Source organism: Galeopterus variegatus, unplaced genomic scaffold (assembly GCF_000696425.1).
Source record: "Galeopterus variegatus unplaced genomic scaffold, G_variegatus-3.0.2 Scaffold669, whole genome shotgun sequence".
In the NCBI taxonomy this organism is placed as follows: Eukaryota; Metazoa; Chordata; class Mammalia; order Dermoptera; family Cynocephalidae; genus Galeopterus; species Galeopterus variegatus.
Window position 1 is genome coordinate 62650 of NW_007726780.1, and position 17442 is coordinate 80091.

At 43.9% G+C, this 17442-nt stretch overlaps 1 protein-coding gene across 6 annotated transcripts in view; it reads left to right on the forward strand.

Moving 5' to 3' along the window:
* Positions 1–17442, forward strand: part of SEPT6 (septin 6) — a 63159-nt gene that overhangs the window by 2965 nt on the left and 42752 nt on the right. For all 6 annotated transcript variants that reach the window (XM_008571225.1, XM_008571223.1, XM_008571226.1 and 3 more), the window contains exon 2: positions 10767–10881. In XM_008571225.1, coding sequence (XP_008569447.1) covers positions 10767–10881 — 115 coding nt within the window. The remainder of the gene's footprint in view (positions 1–10766; positions 10882–17442) is intronic.

The following is a 17442-nucleotide window of genomic DNA, read 5'->3' on the forward strand; positions in this document are numbered from 1 at the left end:
GGGGGTGGGGGAGGGGGGGACGGGTAGTGTCCTTTCCAGAGTCAGTTGAGGTTCACTGTGGCTAAACATCCTTAGAGACTAAAACAGGCCTTAGAGTTGTTGGGCAGGGCCTATATTTGGGCATGCATGCAACTTGGAAGTTTAATTCTTGTGTATGTAATACAATTCCATCACATCTGAATTAACACCACAAAGGATTCTGTATGACAGTGCTCTTTCTCCATGAGTATTTATTTGATTGACTGATAGGTCTAGAACTATGGCTAGCCCTTGTTAACTACACACACAAAAAAGCAGTAGACATAGTTCATGGCTTTTAAGCTTACAGTCTAGTTGGAGAGACAAATTGTGGACACTGTGAAATAGTTAGAGAAATATGGAAGGTCTTTGGGTTTACCTACCACCCTGCCTGTGAGGTGGCTCGGGCTGCTATTAATATACACTCTGAGAGGTTACATGACTTGTCCAAGGTAACCTAGCAGGGCACAGTGCAGGCCTCAAAAGCTGCATGTCCTGGCTCTTGCACTGAGCTGTTTCTTTCAGTGTTGCATCTTGGGATCCAGACTGTAAATGCTGGCCCATAGAAACAATGTCTTGTTGATTCTGGCTTGAACCAGTCCCACAATGGGAACAATGATGCTTTCTCCAGTTGCACCCAGGTAATGGTTGTTCTCCCTAATGAAAGAACTTGCAGGGGCTAATTGCCCTACACAGTTAGCTGGGGTTGGCCTGGGACAACCGTTCCAGAGCAGCTGTCTACAGGTGGGGAGAAGATTGTTGCTGCACTCAATTCTTGCTATCAAATGGCAGTTACCCTTTGATTCCCCTTGAAGCTCCCCTGCCTCAGCCATCCCTACCACTGCACACTAAAGGTATTATTATACCCCAAGTGGGAAAAACAAAACCCCAATATTCACCCATAGCTCCACTGGGGATACAGCACTGAAGAAAGTTTACATAGCCCTAAATATTACAAATTGTTGAATCTAAGTTGAGGGTATATGGGCGATCATTATACTATTTTCCAACTTTTCTATGTGTTAGAGATTTTTCAAAATAAAAAGTTGAGGAAGAGTTACAGTGTTCCCCAAATGCACATGACCCCATCCCTCAAGGAGTTCACAATCTAGTAGTGGAGGTAGACACAGATAACTATATTATCACTGTGATAAATGCTACCCATGAGAGCTACTGCCTGCCATGAGAATTCATTACAAGGGGATCTAATCCAGCAGTGGATGGAGGCGGTCGGTGACAGGAAAGGCTTCCTGAGGGCTTCAAATAGGAAATGGGTAGGTGTGAAGATGAGTGAGATCTCACTTCTGCTGCTGGGTTGGGAACATTTCATTTTTAAATTCACCCACTTTTATTTTCATTCATTCCTTCAACATATATATATATATATATATATATATATATATTGGGCACCAACTCTGCCAGGCCCTGTGCCAGGTGCTGGGGATATAGTGGTGGCCAAGGCACACAGGAACTCTGCCCTTTCTGAGCTCCCAGATGAGAGGAAGGAATAATCCCTGTTTCCTCTTCACATCCTAAATTCTGGAAATGTGTTAGCGGTGTTCTTATTACAAAACTGTATTACAGCAGAGTGATTTGTCTGTATAGTATAATGAGATTTTGATCTGCAGTCATGTGTGTAGCATTTACTTTGTGGGTCTCTGCTGTAAATTTTCTATTAATTGCTGGCTTCGTTACCCAGCATGGCCCCTCCCATTGTGTGCTATAAGGGAACAAACCCATTGCATTAGCCTGAGCAAAACTAATTAGGAAGATAAGTCCCTTGGAAAAAAGGAATTCCAAAACTAAATAAGACTGATTTCTGGACTTGCCTGAGTTTTTGGATTATCAGAGCTGTGGTTTAATATTAGCATGAACAATGGAGAAGAGCTTTTAGTTGCATGTGCATTAAAACCACATTCAAGACAGATGGAAAGAAGAAGGAAGGGAAGGAGGGAGGGAGAAACCAGCCATGGATAGATGTAACATGTTTCTTTCAACTATCTCGGAATGCTTCCATCTGTATGATTTCATTTTCCCCAACAGCTTCCTAGACAAGTATTATTGTTCTCTTTATTTTGTGGGTGCAGGTAGTGACTTAGTCCAAAGTGTTACTGTTGGTCAGTGGAGGAAACAATGAAACACCTACCAGATAACACAGATCTTTGAATGATGTTTCTAAGAAATTAAAATCCTGCCATACCTCCTTTTCCTCCTCTTCTCACTGTACCCACCCCCAGCACCCTCATAGGGATCAGAAAAGAGTATACTTGGGTGATCTGAAGACTCTCCGATGTGAAAAAGATTCTCAGCTTAAATCCAAGATAGCACAGTCACGGGTTGTGTGGGTTTTCCTTTTTTTTTCTTCTCCATATTGCTTTAAATAAAAATCTTGGAGCCACCAGCCATGTAATGATGGATTATTTTAAGTAACAACGGGGGGGGGGGGGCAGAATAAATTAGAAACACACAGACCCTTCCTCCTCGATTTGGCAGGAGGAGGCTTCTGCTGCTGGGATTTGAAACCATGGGTTTCTCTGCTGCCTGCACAGAGGAAGGAGGCCACATGCTCAGGAGGGTGAGAAATAATGTTATCCTCTTCTTCAGTGTCTTCTTATTAGAGGCAGCCATCTGCTGAATTATGCAGCGTGCTCTCAGCTTGCCCTGGAGGTGGGTCATCTGTCCCACACGCACTTAACAGGGAGCAGGGGAAAGATTTGCTGGCCTTCTCAGGGACAGGCCTCATGTTTCCCCAACCAGGGCCCTCTGACCCCTCATGAAGGCCCTGGGGTAACAAGAGCAGCTCTCTGCTTTCACGGCCCTGATGAGGTGTGAGGTAGTGTTCGTTTCCTCTCACAGTGGAGGCCCCCAGCTCTGAACACTGGTGCTGAGGCAGGAACTGGGTTTTTTCAGATCCCCATTAAACGAGACCAGATGGAGGCAGAGGCGAATGCAGGCTCCCCAGAGGGCAGTTGGGCATTCACCCAGAGGCCTGTGGGTAAGCCTTTTCTTTTCTTTTTTTTAACATATTGGAGGTAACAATGGCCAGAATACCTAGAAAACTGTTTAAATTGTCTGGCTTGAAGGGAGTCTGTCTGGCTTTTGTGGGAAAATTGACCCACGCTGAGCAGGCGTTGCCCCTGGCCTGAGGTGAGGATATCTTACCTAGACTCTGACTTGTTGAGTTAGGTAGGCTCGTTGGCCCTGGGGCTCTTGAGCAGAGCTGGGCAGCTGGCCAGGAGGAGGCTTAGGCCAGAGTCAGAAGAGAGGGAATGGGAGAGCAAAGCGGGGGAGGGGTGGAGAGGAGGAATGTGGGCCCTCCATGGGTCCAGCGCCTCAGTTGCCTTCCATGGGCCAGAGCCAGCTTGCTGAGTCCACAGGCTTCCAGGTCAGATTCCTTGACCCTTCTCCCTCTGACCAGCATCAAGCCATCAAGCCACAAGCCTGATGTCCCGCAGTTTTAGCAGCATAAAGAAATACATCTGTCACTTGAGTCAGCTTTTCCATTTGAGAGTGTCAGTCTGTTTGACAGGGGCCTGGATCCTAGCACCGCTCTCTGCCACTAAATCACTCTGTGACTCTGGACAAGTCACTTCCTCTCTCTGTGTCTCTGTTTCCCCTTTTGTAAAATGAACGGGTTGGGTTAGGTGATCTTTCAGGGCGTTTCCAGCTTGAACATTGTATGGTTCTTAATGTTTCCTTGTTCTCCAGCCTAATTTCTTTTAGGTTCTTGCTTGATTCTGCTTCCGAATGAGGTGGCAGCATTTAACTCCACCCCTTCTCTGCTTTGACTCCCAGAGCTGGGTGGGGAGAGAGTTGTAGGGAAGGCAAGTCTATGCTTTTAGCTCAGCAGGGTCTCTGTAAGGGTAATAGAAACAACCTTCCCATACTGTCTGTCTGCGTAGGTGTATATGGCCATTGTCTTCCTATAAAGGTACATGACTGCTGGATGTTTGTCTATTGAATCCCACTTTAAATGCACTAGGAGAGCTGGCTACTTAATGGAATCCTGCTGTGAATCCTTTTATAGAATGAAAAGCCACTCTGGAATTTATCTCGTGTATTAAATCAGAGTTTCATCTGTTGGATTTGCCAAAAATGGGCTTTCCCCCTGTATAGTAAGGATATTCTCCCTTGCGCTTTCTTGGGGTCCCCAAAGCTGCTCCATGACTGAAGGGCATTTCTGAGGTCCCTTAGGGGCGCTGCCAGCTTTTGCAGGCCTTGTTTCTCCTTGGAATGGCCCCCCAGTTTCTCTCTCCCACCATAGGGCATTGCCACTATCAATTTTCTCTTAGAATGGCTGAGTCAACATGAGGAAAACGCTGATATTTGAGGTGTTGGGTGCATAGTAAGTATGTTTTGTTTTGTTTTTGAAGCCTCTGGGAACTTAGTGCTTTTGTGGTTCTTATGGTTGATAATACAGCGGCTTCCATTCCCTGAACACTGGGGGCAGCAGATGGGGCTATCAGCCACCTGATTGTTTCATCAAGACTTTTCATGACATGTTTCAGGATATATGATTTGACTTTTGGTTCATATGAATCTTTATAATAATAAGTTATACTGTATAATAAGTAGTTATGTATATTATGTGTAATAATAAGTTACAATAAGGGGAATTACAGGGTTTTATTGTATTATTGATAAAATAAATGTTTTATATACAGTAAAACTGCCTGAAAGCTAAATGCTCTGATTAACCAAATTTTCTGGTTATCTGTGTGTAAGGCACCTGTTTGGTTGTAGTGAAGATTTTTCTAAAATACCTGAGGCCACTTTCCTGCCCAGGAAAGTATCATCACAGAATCTTTTAAAGCAAAACAAAAGAAAACATTTTTTCCTTTTTATAAAAGTAAAATATGCCTATTGCAGAAAATTTGGAAAACACAGAAGAGCAACATCACGTACAGCCCGTCTACCCAAAAGTAACCACTGACATCATTTTGGTGTCTTTAAAAAAACATGTGTCCTTTCCTCCGAACATTGGGATGATCCTGTGTGTACAGGTTGGATTTTTGTTGTTGTTTTGCCTAACAGTATTTGGTGAGCATTTCCTCATGTCATTAGATATTCTTAGAAAATATTTTTGTCAGCTGCTTAATATTCCATTGTGTATCATTGAATTGATGAATTGGTTTCGATAGTCTTGGAGATTTGCAGGGTTTCCCAGAGAGATCAGTATTCAGGGCTGGGGATGGAGATGGAGGAAGGGAAGGTGTGAGAGGCTGGGCCCACCAGTAAGTGACAGATGAGGCTGCTGAAGAGAATCCTTTTTCAGTGTTTCTGTCCTTTCCTAGCATTTGGATGCAAAAGGCTGGAGGAGAAAGTTTAGGGGAAAGACAGCTACCCTGGTTTTAGATGGAGGCAGGAAATTCTCCATTGACACAGATCCACCCTCAGTTCCCAGAGGCCTCGAACACTGCTTGCTTACTCTACCACAGAGGTTGGAAGAGAGACAGAGGGGAGGGGGACCGGAGGTGTCTACTCGGATGCTTATGGGACTTTTTATTTTCTGAATAACAGCAATGGGAGGAAGATGCACAGCTGGAAGCACCGTAGCTCATTCTTCATAATAGGAACCTTAAGAATATTCAATTAAAAAACGAAATCGGTGTGTCCTCGGGGGAGGAGGCGGAAGAGAAAGAGAGCCGTGTTTCTGCCTATGATATGAAATGTGGTATAACGTATTTCAAAACCGCAGGTGACTACAGATGAGGAGAAAACAGGAAATGTAATTGGGGAGGGAGCGTGGCTCCCTCAGCCCTCAGGAGCACTCTTTCATTTTGCCTTCCTTTTAGCTCCTCTCAGTCTCTGCATCCTAATTACCCCTGCTGCAAAGCTGAGTGAGAACTTTCTTTTCTTATGTTAAAAATGTTCTTAAATTACACAGGTAATGTGTGAATACATGCATGCCATAAAAGAATCAGACAATAGAGAAGCATACTGACTACCCACTGACTAAGCCCCTCTTTCTATTCCCCTCCCCTGAGGTAGCCACAGTTCTTGGTTTGGTGCGTGTCTTTTTAGTCCCCTTTCTATGCGTTTCCATACATTTATGTGCAAATACCCATATACAGGGCTTTCGTGCATATATGGGCTCATACTGTGCTTATTGTCCTACTACTTCTGTTTTCTACCTTATAGAACTACCACATTCTTCTTAATGGCTGCAGAATATTCCAGAATATGCACGTACCTTAATTCAGTTAAATATTTTCCTATTGTTGGACATTGAGGTTTTTTCTAGTTCTTCAGTATTACAATCAATGCTGAAATGAATTTCCTTGTACAGAGATATGTGAGTTTCTGCAGGATAGATTCTGAGAGGAGGTTGCAGGGTTATGGGAGATGAGCAATTTAAAATCTTGGTGACTGTGGCCTTTCTAGCATCTCAGTTCAAGTCTTGAACATGGCACCACCTGCTACTCAACATGACAACTTGAGGTTTTACTGTCAGACGTGCTGAGCCAAGTTGCCAATTCTTTCTCCTCTTGCACACATTGTAGACCAGAGAACATTCAATTAACTGCAATCAAAGTAATCAGGACTTCAATTAAGCAGGCCACCTTAAGGAGAAAGAGGAAAGAGATAAGATATCAGAGATACAGTAAGAGTGAAGAATGTTCAGGGGTTGTCCTGGGGTCAGTGTACATTCAGTCCAATGTCCTGTCCTTTCTACTTCTATGTATTTACCTCTGAACAATGAGGACTGATATTCATAAAGATGACCTTGACATCTTTGATTCATCAAAGCAAGAGTGCTTGGTGTTCACTAGACAGGATTTCCTAAAGCAGGAACTATGTGCAAATGTATTTTTTGAAGCTTTCTTTACAGAGATTGAGACAAAAAGTTTACTACATAAATCTCAGTTAGCAAGAAAAACACATGAACCAGATCCCATGTCCCCTCTTCCCCAGAATCTTCAGTTAATTTAGGTGTATTGGACACTGGGTAAAAGATACAGAAGAAATCAGGCTTCTAAAAATCACTAGTGATCTTCACCAAATCCAAATCAGTGGCCCTTTCCTTGTAATTCTTCTTGACTTTTCTTTGACCCCTGCGGATGGAAAGTGATTGGGTCATCTCCTACTTTTCTGATCATTTTCCCCTCTCAGCAGAATCCTCTTCTTTTCCCCATTCTTTACACGTCGAGTTTCATACCTCTCACTCCTAAATTTATATCTCAGTTCTGAATTCTCCCTGAGCCTACAATCCCACATTGCTAACTACTTGTTGGATTTCTTCTCCTGGATATCTCACCATAAAATGAAAACTATCTTCTTTTCCTTAATGTATAAAATGCTGTTACAAATTAAAAAGAGAAAGACAAAACCCATTTTTTAAAAAATAGGCAAAGACGTGAATAGGCAACTCACATATATATACATACACAAGACACACACACACCGTTGAACAATGAAAAAAGTGTTCACCCTCACTAACAAAATGCAAATTAAACGACATGATGCCATTTTTCAAAGACTAGATTCACAATGGTTAAAAAGGCTATGAAACTCAGTGTTTTTGGGTAAACAGACGCTCTCACATATTAGTGGTGGAAATGTAAATTTGTACTATTTGCTGTTGAATGATGTGTCAGTGTGTACCAAAGTCTTTAAAATGTGTGTACCCTTTGATCTAGCAGGCTTCAATTCGAGGAGTTTAACTTAAGGAAATAATTAGAGATATATGCAAACCTGTAAGAACAAGAATTGTTGTTTATAATGTTGAAAATTTGGTAACACACTAAATGTCTAGCAGTAGGAGATGGGTTAAGAAAATATGGCACATTTCTACATTGGAATGATATGTGGCCAATAAAAATAATGTTTTAGAAGCATGCTTAATTACTCAAGAAAACATCCATACTATATTAAGTGTCAGGTTATTAAGTCAGGTTACATAGAAAGGAATATACAGGATTATCTCTATTTTGTTAAAAAAAAGAAAAGGTATACAGGTTGGAGGTAAATACATATAAGTATTAAGTGATTATCCCTGGAGAGTGATATTATGGGTGATTTTTATTTTCTCCCTTATGATTTTCTATACGTTCTAAAATTTCTACAGTGAACATTGATTACTTTTATAAAATAAAAAGATTGATAAATATAATTTCTTAGTAACAGCTTATTTAAAACCAGATTTCTCAATGTTCCCACTAAACAAGCTCCCTTTCGTGGCTTCCCTCTTTCTGTGCATGGTGCTGTTTTGTCAGATCCAAGCTCCCAGGCTTAGGCCCTGGCAGTCAGCTTTGATTGCTGCCTCACTACCTTTGCCATATCACTCATTGGGTCTCATCCCTTCTTTAAGGATGTCTCTCAAATTTGTTCCTTCCTTTTGAGTCCCAAGTCAGGTCAGTTCACTTTAACCAGCATTTATTGTCACAGCGCTTGGATGTCATTCTACCAGTTCAACGTTATTAGACCCATTTTTTAACATGTCTCCTGGCCGTAGTCTCCCTTTCCTCCTCAGTCAAGCACCCTGCAGCTGGAATGATCTTTTAAAAACACTGCTTATATCATGGCCCTCCCTGCTCCAAATCCCCCAAACCCCATTGCCTAGGGAATAAAATGATTTGGTTCTTTACAGCACTGTGCAAGGTGGGAGATAATGGTGGGCACAAGGGAGGTGTTTGGTAAGTTCCTGACAATGAAGTAAATTTTAAGAATAGGGTGTGGAGCTTTCCCCGCTATCCTCCACTGTCTTCAGTTTGAAAATTCTTCTCTCCTTTTGGCACTTGGACCAGAGGTTTTGGAGCATTTGAAGTTTCATGGTGCTGAATTTGGAGACAGGAAGAGGCAGCCAGGGATGATAAAATATGGCTCAGGAAACCTCAACTCTGGTCCGTCCCAATTCCCGATGCCTGCTACGTAGGAGGCTTGAAGAAAGCATGTTGGCTCTTAAGTCCCTGTCTCCCCCGCAGTGTTCAGGACCAAGAACTAACAGTGGGAACCTTACGTCTTACTTTGCTTGCATTAATAAAAAGAAGGGGAAATGGGGAAGGGGAAGTAGAAAGGGGTGAATGTAGAACAAAGCCCTATGTGATGTGGGCCCCTCATGAAACTCGGCTGTTTTCAGGTGCCCCTGTGGAGCACAGAATATGCCAGAATATGCCAACTCTGACTGGATGGTGGCATATGGTTGTCTGTCAAGAATGCTCCACTGGGAGTGTGTGGGGTGAGATGTGTGAGGGTAATGAACTTGCCAGATGGCAGTCACTGGCGCTAGCCCTGTTGCTTATGCTTGGAGGATCTGATGATGCCAGTGAGAGTGGGGATCCCAAGCTGGGTGAAGGGGCTATCTGGGAACCAGTTCGGACAATAGCAGCTCCTGAGAGGCTCCTCCACCACTGCAGCCCATGCCTTTCAGCGTGAAAGTGCGCCCTCATTATAGACCTTGTCTAAAAGCAGGTCCAGTCTGGCACAAGAGCTGCCTACAAGTGCTGCCTGGGATGCTGGTACAGGTCTCCTGGCACTAACCATGCCCTTCTTGGATTGCTCTTGGCATCTTTCTGGTTATGGAAAGCTTGGTGCAGCTCCACCCAACAGAAACTCTGACTTCTGACATAGCGCACCCTCCTTGTCTAGCTCTGCTGTCACCAGCTTCCCTCCCCTTCCCTCCCCTGTGGCCGTTAGCAGTTGGCACATTTCTTGAGTACATGCAGGCCCCTTTTGTCCTTCCCCAGATCCTTGGAAGCCTGCCCCAGTTTGAGGCTCTCCCTGTTTTGTAAAACCATTAACTACAAGAAGCTTTGGGCCTCGTAGGCAAAGCAAGGGCTCTCTGCTTTCCAGGGCTGGGAGTGGCTTGGCTGCAGAGTCCAGGGCACATGGAGGCTGTTCCCTATGGTCCAGGAAGCATGGACGCAGCTCCCTCTGGCTAGAAGGAGCCACAAGTGTTCCATGGCATTATGGTTAGATCAGGTTGAGTGGGGGAGGACTAAGGACAACCTCACAGTGGAATAATAACAGCAGCGACTGTTGACTGAATGCTTACCACGTGCTAGGAACTATGCTAAGTGCTCGAGGAACCTTCTCTTATATAATCCTCACACTAACTACTAGTTCCTGATTTTACAGATAGGGAAACTTTGAGAAGTTAAGCAACTTGTCCCAGGGCACATAGCCAGAAGGTGGTGGAGGTGGGGCTCTAACTCAGACCTACCTGATTTCAAAGCCTATGCTCTTAACCTCTATTCTATGCAACCTTTGTAGATCCCCAAAGGTCCTACAGAGAGGATTAATTGCTTTTTAAAGTCTTTTTGTAATGATTACTGAACACTTATGCATATTCTAAGCTTATTACATGTATTAGCACATTTGAGACTCCCATCACCTCTAAGATAGGTCATATTATATGACAGATGTGGAAGGAAACTGAGTCTCAGAGGTTACCCAGCTTGTAAGTGATTGAGTCGAGATTTAACCCAAGTCTGTATACCTCCAGTGCCAGAGTTCTCCTCCCCGATCCCGCCCTCCGCTCCCAATAAGCCCCCTCCGTAATATTCTCTGTCTGGAAATATGGCAATGTTCATTATTGAACCTAGAGGATGCCTGTGCCCAAGAATCCATGTTTTCCAAGTTGACCGGCCATTTTGCTTTGGAGCTGCGAGTAGCTGGGGGGAGAAATGACACACTGGGCCTGGGCGGGTATCACTTCCTAGCAGGGAGAGCATCTGGATGGAGAAGTGAGACCCTGATTGCTTTTAAGCACACTTTCATTTTCTCCCCTCCCTCCCCTTCCAAATTAGGGTGAAGGTTGCCGAACTGTCCCCCTGGCTGGACATGTGGGGTTTGACAGCTTGCCTGACCAGCTGGTGAATAAGTCAGTCAGCCAGGGCTTCTGCTTCAACATCCTGTGCGTGGGTGAGTATTTCCATAGCAGGAAATTCTATTACAGAATATGGATCCTTAATGGCTGGATGTGGCTTTGCAGGTAATTAGGTTCAACAGTGTGTCAGTCTGATCTGGTTGCAAGAGTGTTTTCCCCCTCTTCTTCTTGTGTCCTTCTTGCTTGTTTTAGTAAGCAGCAGCTGGAATTACCTTTTTCCCTGGCCAGACCAGAATATGGGGCATACCTGAGGGCAAACTGAGCTGTGTGAGACCCAGTGGAAATTCTGTAAGGGGGCTGGCTGACTCAGTTAACTGCTGTCAAGTTCATTTGGACTACAGAAGACAGGAGCCAGGGCAGAACTGGGAGGGAGATGATGGCTGAGGAAAGATGCCTTCCCACCAGCTGTGTGCAGTGGGTTGGGTCTGTTTGTAGCTTTGCTATGCTTGGTACAATTTGAGCTCAAGTGCAGGGACCACACGGCTCTGTGCAAAGTTCTTTTTTTCCCCTTACCCATGTCTCTGTCTAGAACTTTAATCGCATCTGTGGGAACTACATTTTTAGGCCCCTCTGTGTGCTAGTCACAGCACAAAGAGAGTTCACTAATGTTTGTGAAATGAATGAATGAGTGAACCCCACAGGAACCACTCATTATACTTCTCAAAGACTTTCTCACATTAGCTCTTTTGGTCCTTACTAGGGTTCTGGAAAGAGAGCAGAGTGAGTAGCATTTGTATCCTCATGGAACAAAGGGGGACCTAGAGATTACCTTACAGGGATTTACCTGAGGCAAATGGTAGAGCCATAATGAGGACCTGGCTGACCCCTTGTCCCTCCCACTGCTTCTCTGACTGCTGCTGGTGACATCTCTTGAGAGCACGAAAGCACTTTGGAAAGCACCAACCAAACGAATAAGAGGGACAACAGTTCCTTGATATTCTAAAAGAATCTCTCCTTAGACCTTAAAAATCCCAAATTTGCAAACACAATCATAGCATATACTTTTCACTCTGCAGTGCAGGAAAGCATGCTTGCATATTTTCAGTAACCTCCTTCTGAAACCTAATGATTGTATAAATAGCATAATAAAGTCAGTTTTCACACTGGCTGGAACACTCAAACACTTTTGCTAATTGCCTTTTCTTATTTTTGTATAGAGTATATGGGGAACTCATTCACATTATAGATCTGAAGTACCACTGAATTGGAATTTTACTTTTCAATGTATTCAAAAATTCTGTTTTCTCACTGAGGTCATTCATTTTCTTGGGTTCTTTATTTTTCCTTCTCCTCCATTCCCAGTACTCTTTTCCAGGTCATTTTCTGTAAGAGAATCACCTCACACTCAAGGACAAGTAGAGAGCCATAAAGCCACTTCTAAATATGGATGACAGGCAGTCAGCTAGGTTCACTCACTAGCTAAATGACTCACTCCCACGCATCAGCTTTGGAACCTATGATGAAAATATGTGCTGTACAGAATTACACATCAGGGGCCTTAGAGTCCAGATCTGGGCTGTTAAGTCTTCAAATGCTGGAAGTCTAACTCATGGTTATGATTAGGGTACTCTTAGGAGAGGGACACAAAATAAATAGAAATCATAGGGATCCACATCAAGAGCAAATGCTATCACATCCAGTATTAGCACCGCCAAATCTCTGTTTAACAAGATCTCCAGTCTTTGGCTGGTGGCAAACTTATTTCGCATCATATTTGATTACCACAATATTTCAGTACAAACATATTGGATTCCCTTGGCATTCCTCCCAGAGCTCCGTGTGACCTGAACTGAAGTTGAGGGGATGAGCAGTAAAATGACAGACTCACCCTATGCAAGCTCTCCATTGAGTGCAATTGGGTAGGCTGGCAAAGCTTTTGGAGGGAGGCTGTGTGGATCAGAATGGCTCTCTGAGGGCAAAAGTGGATTGTAATTTGACATGGGGATCAAAGAAAGAGGCAGTCAAGCTCAAGGCCAAGAGAGTGGGAGAAATAGTAAAACCCTGTCTTCTGGTTCCCACCCAGACATTGGAAGCTACAACTGCTTCAGCATGCACCTGCTGGGATGGAATCACTCAAGTGCCCAGGACAGACCCTCTAAGAAGGGAGGAGAAGGAGTCACACCCTCTCTTGTTCTCCCCACTTGTCAAGTTTCAGGAAATGGCTGCCCCAGTAGCTCCCTTCTTAGACATGCAGGTGCAACCATTGGATAGACCACCCTGGACTGGGTTGATTTCATTCTCTATCTCTGATCCAAAAAAGCCTTCTGCTCATGCATCCTGCCCTCTTGCTGTGCTCAGAATCCTGTCATTGCTCAGAGAACCCACAATTTGGGCCAAGGTCATGAATGGCTTAGAGTGGCTCTGAGGCTGCAATCTCAGCCCAGCCATGGGGCTGCATCCTGTCACTGACTTGGCAAAGGGTCCATGGCTTGGCTGCTCAAGGTGATCTTTTCTGTCACGGGACTTTCAGTGACCATACTTTCATGCCTCCCACCTGTGCATAACTGTCAGGCTTACCACATTAATGATGGTTATAAAAAGATTTTGTTTGTGCATAGAATATGTTTCCCCAAGGTATTTTTTTTCTTTTCTGATAGGGCATTTTCAGTGTAAAGTTATGGTAATGCTAGCTTCAATTATTAACCGAGACCTAGGATATTTTTTCACATTATTGTTTATCTTGGTGTTGGGCTGCTGATCATAGACCCATGCCCAGCACAGTAAGTATCCTACGTGCATATGTGCATGTGTGTATGTTGAGACAGAGAGGGAGAGAGAGAATTTTTATCCATCCAGAGCCTAATTTATATTTAAAGCTATCAATAAATGGCACCTACAATTATTATTATTTTTAGAGGGCTGTGTACATGGCCATGGGCATATTATGACTCCTTTCCAGTAGATTCCCTAGGGTTGACAATAATTACTGAATGCAGTGAGGTTCCCCTCCTCCCTCCATAAAAAAATATATTAATCCCTTAGCTTTGGAAATTACGAGGATCCCATGATCCTAGATAAAGTACAGGAAGCCTCAGAGTAACCACCAGAGCCAGCAGTACACATGTTCAGGGGTCAGTTGCTGTGCACTGCTGGGAAAGAGCCCCAAAGAGTTTCACCCATCCAATGTGCCAGCAATGGTAATGGCCGTGTGGAGCACAAAGGGTCATAATGATAATATTTACTTTGAAGCTGCTCAGGATTCCAGGCTCAACTGGGCTCTGTTGAACTTAGAAAAAAACACAAGAGGAGCAGGATTGAGGTTCACTACAGGAGGAGGGGAAAGGGCAGCCAGCATTCTCTCAAGGTCAAGGGTCAATTGTTTCATCCCTCTGTCTCTGGAAAAGGCAACTGCTCACCTGTCTAAGACAGGCTGCCATCTGATATTTGACAAAGGGAACAAAAACATACATTGGGGAAAAGACTGCCTCTTCAATAAATGGTACTGGGAGACTTGGATATCCATATGCAGAAGAATGAAACTAGACATGCGCCTCTCACCATGTACTAAAATTAATTCAAAATGGATTAACGACTTAAGTGTAAGACCCGAAACCATAAAATTACTAAGGGAAAATATAGGTGAAACACTTCAGGAACTAAGTCTGGGCACAGACTTTATGAACATGAGCCTGAAAGCACAAGCAACAAAAGAAAAAATAAACAAATGGGACTATATCAAACTAAAAAGCTTCTGCACAGCAAAGGAAACAATCAACAGAGTAAAATGACAACCTACAGATTGGAAGAAAATTTTTGCTAACTATGCATCCAACAAGGGATTAATATCCATAATATACAAGAAACTCAAGCAATAAAACACAGTAGAAAAACAAATAACCCAATTAAAAATGGGCAAAGGAGCTGAATAGACATTTTTCAAAGGAAGACATACAAATGGCCAACAGGTACATGAAAAAATGCTCAACATCACTAGTCATCAGGGAAATGCAAATTCAAACCACATTGAGATACCAGCTCACCCCAGTTAGACTGGCTATAATCAAAAAGAACAAGAATTAACAAATTCTGGCGAGGGTGTGGAGAGAAGGGAACACTCCTACACTGTTGGTGGGACTGTAAATTAGTACAACCACTATGGAAAACAGTATGGAGGTTTCTCAAACAGCTACAGATAGATCTTCCATACGATCCAGCAACCCCTCTTCTGGGTGTATACCCAGAGGAATGGAAATCATCATGTCAAAGGGATACTGCACTCCCATGTTCATCGCAGCTCTGTTTACAATAGCCAAGACATGGAACCAACCTAAATGTCCATTGATGGATGATTGGATAAGGAAAATGTGGTATATATACACCATGGGATATTACTCTGCCATAAAAAAGAATGAAATTCTTCCATTTGCAACAACATGGATGAGCTCGGAGAAACTTATGTTGAGTGAAATAAGCAAAGCACAGAAGGATACATACCACATGTACTCACTCATAAGTGGGAGCTAAGAGAGAAAGAAGGAAGGAAAGAAAGACCACAGTAGTGCGTTGGAGTTGCAGAGGGAGAGAACATACCTAGGGATACAAAGTGGAGTGGGGGAGAAGGGGATGGGGAGGGAGGTCGGGGATAATTGAGGGGTTAATTGGGTGGGGGACATGGAGTATAATCATAATTTGTGGTAATGGGCATGTGCTGGTATGGATCTGGCCATCACATCTTAGGCACTAGTGGTGACAATTTCTTTGCACCCCATGAATATCCATAACCAATAAAAACAAAACAAAACATTAAAAAAACCCAAAAACCAAACCGAAACAAAACAAAAAGACAGGCTACCAACAGTGGTATGCTGGTCAATGTCTGTCAGCCCATCTTAGGAGAAAACTTGCTGTGGTTTGTAGCATCTACTGATTTCTGTGATGTCATTACTTCCACTGTAGCTGATTTTAAGCTACCATGGCATCACTGCACGTGGGCTTGGGAAGAGATGCAGGAAGCGGGGTGAGCTGGTTCCAGCATGCCACTGTCTGCCAGGCCTCTGCAAGATCAGGAAGGAGAAAGGGCAAGGTCACAGAGCCAGGCATAACATTGTCCCTGTCCATAGGCTCCCTTGGCCAACTGGAGTTCCTGGAGTGTTTCCTTTTGGACACCTCCCTGTTAACTCAGAGACATTTCTCTTGGTTTATTCCAACATTCCGAGCTGGAAGAGACTTTAATTCCATGAGAACAGGGATTGTGGCTATCTTGTTTATTGTTGTATCCTCAGCTCCTGTAACTGTGCATGGATCCTATCAGAGGCTTTGCAAATACTTGTCAAAAGACTGAATGACCAAACATATTGTGCCTATGGGCCTCGCTAGAGCATAGTGGTTAAAAGCCTAGGCTCCAGCATCGGCCTGTCTGATTCAGATGCTGGCAGTGCCACTTATTAGTTTGTGACCTTGGACCAGGTACTTCCTCACATTTTGTAGATGAGGAAAGTAAGGTGCAGAGAGGCTGAGGAACTGGTACGAATTCCCACAGCTAGTAAGTGGCTTGGTTAATCCATCTATAAATTGAGAACAAATAGTAGTGTCTACTTCATAGGATTGTTGTGAGGAATAAATAAGAAAATATACATAAGCATTTACAGAAGTGCCTGGAATATAGTAATTGCTCCATAAACAATAGCTATTATTGTTACTCCAACCCTCTCATTTTATGGAAAAAGAGACTGAGACCCAGAGACGGGAAAGGGCTCAGCTCAGGTCACAGAGTAATTTTGTGATAACCTGGCCAGAACTCTTCAGCTCATAACTTGCAAGGACCTAATTACACAATGTGCCAGAGTATGCAGATATTAACAGCAACTGAGGAAAGGGCTAAACTTTTTTCTTTTTCTTTTTTTTTTTCCTTTTTGTCTTTTTTTTCGTGACCAGTAACGGGATCGCAACCCTCGGTGTCGCGCCCGTACTGCGACCGGCAACGGAATCGCAACCCTCGGTGTCGCGCCCGCACCGCGCTCAACCAGTGAGCGGACCGGTCTCTATATGGGATCTGAACCCTCGGCGGGAGCGCCGTTGCACTCCCAAGCGCTGCACTCTACGGAGTGCGCCACCGGGCCGGCCCATAAACTTTTTTCTTTATTACACTGTTTTTTAACCCAGGATGGGGAGGTTGACATCAGACTATCCCACGGAGTATAGTTTGAAAAAGCATATTTCATATTATATGCTTTAAACTTAAATTATTTTTTTAAAAGTTGTTTCCAGAATGTTACCTACATTAAGCAGAGTGAGATGAAATCCTGTTGGCTGGTGGAGCATGAGTTAAAAAGGGTTAAGAAACCCTACTGTCCACTATGGGGAGCTCTGGCAGGGCTGGGGAGGAGGAGAGAGAAATGGACCCCTTGGGACTCCTCAGGTTTCCTGCTGGAATCTAATTGCCAAGTCCCCACCTTCCTGCAGGGGTGTGGAATCTGCCGACTTGATCCCATTAGGCTACATGTATCTCCCCCCCACCCCTCAACACTGGACCCGGGGCAGCATCCCAGGCTCAGGCTGGGTCTGTGCCAGCAATGGAAGAGAGCCTCCCCCACCCCAGGCTCCTCGCTGATGGAAAACTGGAACGGGAGCACTTGAGAGCCATAGGACGAGCTCGC